This window comes from Spodoptera frugiperda, chromosome 25 (assembly GCF_023101765.2).
Source record: "Spodoptera frugiperda isolate SF20-4 chromosome 25, AGI-APGP_CSIRO_Sfru_2.0, whole genome shotgun sequence".
Lineage (NCBI taxonomy): Eukaryota > Metazoa > Arthropoda > Insecta > Lepidoptera > Noctuidae > Spodoptera > Spodoptera frugiperda.
Genome location: NC_064236.1, coordinates 20839279 through 20842862, shown reverse-complemented (window position 1 = coordinate 20842862; position 3584 = coordinate 20839279). Strand labels below are relative to the sequence as shown.

General features: G+C 41.7%; 1 protein-coding gene across 2 annotated transcripts; it reads right to left on the bottom strand.

The window, feature by feature from the left end:
- Positions 1–1390: 1390 nt before the first annotated feature.
- Positions 1391–3222, bottom strand: LOC126912435 (uncharacterized). 2 transcript variants are annotated; one of them, XM_050704548.1, is made up of 3 exons: positions 2755–3222; positions 2325–2508; positions 1391–1593 (listed from the first exon to the last, which is right to left on the bottom strand). In XM_050704548.1, exons 1-3 carry the CDS (start codon positions 2995–2997, stop codon positions 1409–1411), a joined length of 612 nt encoding a protein of 203 aa, XP_050560505.1. In that variant the 5' UTR covers positions 2998–3222; the 3' UTR covers positions 1391–1408. The 2 variants fall into 2 exon arrangements, with proteins under 2 accessions (XP_050560505.1, XP_050560503.1); XM_050704546.1 differs by having other exon boundaries at positions 2325–3171.
- Positions 3223–3584: the final 362 nt, after the last annotated feature.

Below are 3584 nucleotides of genomic sequence, written 5' to 3'. Positions count from 1 at the left end.
AAAAAGCAGCTATGAGCGCCATTGCTAAAGTTTTTCCATCTGTAATAGTGAGCGGATGTTACTATCATTTTAACAAGGCTATTTGGCGAAAAGGGCGCGATCTTGAAATCACGAAATCGAGCAATCCAGTAAAAATCCGGGAAGTAGCATTGAGCGCTGTACTCCCTTTACTACCACCATCTGAAGTTATAAACGGTTGGTCATATATCACACGGAAGCAAACAGAAGACGAGAACATTATAAAGTTTCGAGCCTATATGACAAAGCAATGGTTAAAAGAAGATTTTATACAAACTTGGAATGTATTCGGAAGTCAGCATCGCACCACTAACTGTTTGGAGGGCTGGCACAACAAATTGAATCGGGAAGTAGGGAAAAAGAAGCCCAATATCTTACATTTTCTTAACATTATACAAAAGGATGCATCATTGGTCACAGTCCGACACACGATGGTAAAAAACAAATTAAAACGATTTAAAGAAAGGCAGATGAAACATGTACTCAAGGACGAATTCATACAAGATATGCAAATGGAATTTCTGCATGGGAATATGTCTGTTGGACATTTTTTGGAAACACTTAGACTTTAAGTTTATGTCTATAGTATAGTACATAATTAGTAGGTATATATTTCTTAGTGTTTCAAAAACCATCTGTAATTATACGATTAGCATTAATTAAAGTTAATAATCTGTGATTGTAGCAATTAAAGGAAACATAATGTTGATTTTTAAAATGACAATGCCAGATCCTGCCCCACTTAATTTCATCAATGTACAAGAAATGTAAATTAATCAATATTATGCAATGAAAATAAGACCCTTGGTTACTTAATGATTATTCTGTTAAAGTTGCGGATAAAAATTAGAAAATAAAAAGAATTTAAAAAACCTAAGGCCTATTTCCTGTAGTTATCGCGACCATCTGCGTTTCTTGGTACGTTTGCACAAGGAACACAAAGATTCATTCAATAAAAAAAAAAGATTTATTAATGTAATGTGTGCGGATTTTAATATGAATTTGGTATAAATACATACTGTTAGTTAATTTATTTTTTTATAATATATTTTTAGGTTCAGAAGTGGAATTTTATTAAAAAAATAAATACAATCGACAAGAAGCCGTTTATTTTTAAATCTTACAAATTTTAATCAATACAACATAACAATTAATCAAATACTGCAAACTTCAATAATTAAACAAAACGATTGGAAAAATGGCTTACGTGACCTTAATAACGACCAACACAGATTATCACAACCCTTCCGTACAATCCGAGAGCTGGCGAGCAAATAGGAGCATTTCTTATTAACAACCTCCTTTCATAGACTACTTCAGGGTAGATAGAAACTCATTACATGATAGATAGAAACTCCTTACAACTCCTTACATGATAGATAGAAACTCCTTACACGGCCTCTCCTGACGGTGAGTCGTCCTCGACACAGTTTCTTCTTGTGATCCCGCTGGGACCGGCCACTGGAGAGGTCGGTGGATCGGTTACAACACCCTCATCCAGCAAGGGCATGGACAGTGCAGCTGTAGGAGCAAACTCTATTTGCGCTTCCGTCTCCTCGTCATCGTTAGTTTCATCTAAAAATGTTCAGGAATACAACGTAGGAACACCCAATCTTGCTAACCAATCATTCAGTCTCCACTCAGTCAATTCATTCCTCATTCTATCAGAACTATCTCACAAGACGCACATTCATCGTTCTCAAAGAAAAAGCAAACAAACTACAACCAAGCCAAGGCATATACTGTGAGTTTCCAAGGCCTGTATGCTTAATCTCCCCGGTTGACTTCATCATTAAATCACCGGAGAATCCAATAACATAATCTGCAAAACAGACCCACTCGTACGAAGACCGTATTCAAACGTACGAGCGCATTCCACACGCAGACCGTATTCGAACGTGTGAAGCTTCCCGACACGCAGACCGTATTCGAACGTGTGACGAGGCTTCCCGACACGCAGACCGTATTCGAACGTGTCGAGGCTTCCCGACACGCAGACCGTATTCGAACGTGTCGAAGCTTCCCGACACGCAGACCGTATTCGAACGTGTCGAGGCTTCCCGACACGCAGACCGTATTCGAACGTGTCGAGGCTTCCCGACACGCAGACCGTATTCGAACGTGTCGAGGCTTCCCGACACGCAGACCGTATTCGAACGTGTCGAGGCTTCCCAACACGGTGACCGTAATCATCCGTGCTGAGGCATTCAACAAGCAGAGTGCATCATACAAGTGAGGTTCACCATTTAGATAATATTCGTACTAATGAGCCTTGCATAACTGTCAACATTATGAGGTCAACTTACTTTCAAAAAATGCGGCACATGTTTCAGGGCTCCACTCACCCCGCCACGGCACAATGAACTGAGCAGCAGCCTGCGTTGTTTTACCATAACTGCCGCCGAGCAAACGTAGCGTGTAACGGCCACTAGGTAGAACTTCCACCACCTTGTATGGGCCGCGCATGCCGGAGTCGAGTTTCCCTGCCAACTGAGAGTATTTGATTACAAAGACCAAGTCATCAACATTGAATTGGCGTGGTGTACTCCGTCGCTGGTTAACTTGCTCGTCTTGCTTGATTTGGTTGTTACTGAGGAGTTCTCGGGCTCTGCTTCTTGTGATTTCACGTAGTGCCTCTCTGTTAGGTGCCAAACCCTCGATTGCCACATCACGTACTAGCGCTCGAACCACAGGAGTTGTAGATTCTGTGCCTATTAGAAGATTCAAGGGAGATACCTGCGTAGTCTTCTGTCTTGTGATGTTCAGCACCAGTTGTAGTTTCCACAGAGTTTCCGTCCACTGCAGATTTTTGTGGTTGGCTTGGATGCGTAACATGTTGAGTATTGTCCGCATGTACCTTTCCGCTTGATCATTTGCCTGGTGCATCTCTGGCGTGATGTAGTGCAGGTTGCAGCCGAGTTCGTTAATCCATGCCACGAATTCTTTAGACTCGAACATACGTCCTTTGTCCGTGACCATAAGTTTTGGCACCCCAAACAAGGAGATAGCCTGAGTAATGACGCGTTTAAGTTCCGTAGAATCTTGTCGGTAAATAGGGTAGAGAATCCTGCGAAGCCTAAAAGTTGTCGCACCTGCTTTACGTTCTCGGGAGGCAAAGAGCTGACTAAGGATTCCACTTTTCGTGGACTCGGCCTAACCTGACCTGACGTTATGAGTCTACTTAAATATTCGACTTCAGTAACCAGAAACGAACATTTGGCCAGATTTATTGAAAAACCAGCTATTATGAGAATTCTAAGTAGTTACCTTACGCAACAGTTCAATTCCCTCGTGTACCGTATTACTCAGAAGGAGGACGTCATCCTAAACTAACACGTTACCCTCATTAATATGTGCGCGAAGGGTGTTATTGATGATGCGCTGGTAAACTACTGGAGAATTGGCTAGACCAAAAGGCATTTTGACATATTCGAAGTGTTCTTCTGGTGTTACAAACCCTGTCAGGTGTATACATTCCTCTTTCAAAGGGATCTGGTGGAAACCAGTAGCCATATCGAGACAGGAAAAGAATTTATAACTGCCTAACCTATCAATGTGATCGTCTA

Bases quoted from the DNA above. Each gene is read 5' to 3' on its own strand.
- LOC126912435 (XM_050704546.1), bottom strand. From the start codon at position 2,997: ATGGTCACGGACAAAGGACGTATGTTCGAGTCTAAAGAATTCGTGGCA. The intron at 1,594-2,324 runs GTAAGTTGACCT...GAACATTTTTAG, and splicing joins ATGTGCCGCATTTTTTGAAA to ATGAAACTAACGATGACGAG.